At 40.8% G+C, this 1,599-nt stretch overlaps 1 protein-coding gene across 1 annotated transcript in view; it reads left to right on the top strand.

The window, feature by feature from the left end:
- The window catches only part of aplA (adenylate cyclase), a gene marked incomplete in the record, with an annotated part of 190,850 nt that overhangs the window by 170,083 nt on the left and 19,168 nt on the right, over nt 1–1,599 (top strand). The window contains 2 exon segments of the mRNA NM_001204606.1: nt 397–591; nt 1,073–1,129. Of these exon segments, the coding sequence (NP_001191535.1) occupies nt 397–591; nt 1,073–1,129 (252 nt within the window).

The raw sequence follows: 1,599 nt of genomic DNA, 5'->3' as shown, positions 1-1,599 counted from the left end.
GGTAATAATATAGTGTAAAGCGCATAGAGCTTGCTGCTGAGCGGGGATATGCGCTATACAAATGCTATCTATTATTATTATTAGAGAGACAGAGAGGGAGAGTTTAATGTGTCCCGGGCCCTCATATTACCGTATGCAGTTGTGAGCGCCGTAAAACACTTACCCCCCAAAAAAAGAGACAGACAGACAAACAGAGAAAGAGAGAGAGGGAGAGAGAGAGAGATAGGGGGGGAGAGAGAGAACAAGTTATGTCATATAATAATATACAGGTACAAATGCACACATACTCTCCCCCTTAAAAAATTGTTTTTATTTACATAGCTGTTTAATACATTATAGAACTAAACCCAACCCTCTAGTCCCCATGTTCAAAGTGGTTCGGTGTGCCCCCAGAAGCATGCGGTACTGCTACAGAGAGAGTGGACTGGTATGCGGCCGCACAAACTGTCTTTCAAGGGCGTGACCAACTGCGTCATCCGCCTGATGCAGTCCGTCAAGTTCAACGCGGAGATCCCCTTCTCTGACGTGCTCTCCACCAGCCAGTCCAGAGACTCAATGGCGCCTCAGCCTACCAAGATTGCCAAGACTATGGTGGGTATCATCTGTCTGCCTGTTTGTTTCCTTTTTTTTAGTGTCTGCTTGTCTGTCTGTTTTCTCTGTCTCTCTCTTTCTCTGTCTCTCTTTCTCCTTCTCTCTTTATCTATCTATCTATCTATCTATCTATCTTTATCTATCTATCTATCTATCTATCTATCTATCTGTCTATCTGTCTGTTTGTCAGTCTGTCTATTTATCTATTTATCTGTTATTCTGTGTGTCTATTTATATCTCTTCTCTGAGTGCCTGAAAGTCTCCGACCTTTTTTCTTTTTCTTGGCCCCTATCTTTTTGTCAGTTTCTCTCGTAAAAAATATTTTGACTACTCATTATGAGAGGGAAACGGGTTTTTTTTCGGGGTATGTGAAAAGTTTGAATAAGAGAAGAACAATGAGTTGAGTTTATGAAAAGAGTTATTTCATAAATGGATGTAGATGTACGTGTTCTATAAACGATCTCTCTCTTTCCATGGCCAGGGCACCGCAGACGACTCGGACAGGCGAGACAGTTTCAATTTCTCCCCGCAGGACTTGGTAAGGAATCTGTGATGTCAACTCCTGTTTTTTTATATTTATTTATATACCATAGCATCTTCACCTCTGCATCTCAGCACTAAAACTCAGTAACCACGAGTCACTGTGTGCAAAAATGAACATCGTGCTGCTAAAAATAGTTGCCTTTGAATACAAAAGTCTTTGTGAATACGACTCTCTGCTTCTTTGGAGCTAGATCTGAAGGATAGATTTGAAATGAAGACACAATTGATGGAGTATTAATTTTCAGATGATTTTTTCTCTGATTTTGAGTCCCCTGTTCTTCTGTCCTGGTAATTAGCGCATCATCTGGCATGGTGATTCTTCTTACCTTTTTGACTACTCTCTTTACCTTTTACTATGGTCTTTAAAGTTGTCTTTATCTCCAATAGTCATTTACTTCCTTTTCTCCAAAGACTTCTCTCTCTCTCTCTCTCTCTCTCTCTCTCTCTCTCTCTCTCTCTCTCTCT

This window comes from Aplysia californica, unplaced genomic scaffold (genome assembly GCF_000002075.1).
Source record: "Aplysia californica isolate F4 #8 unplaced genomic scaffold, AplCal3.0 scaffold00009, whole genome shotgun sequence".
Taxonomy (NCBI): domain Eukaryota; kingdom Metazoa; phylum Mollusca; class Gastropoda; order Aplysiida; family Aplysiidae; genus Aplysia; species Aplysia californica.
This window is presented reverse-complemented; position numbering and strand designations above follow the sequence as displayed.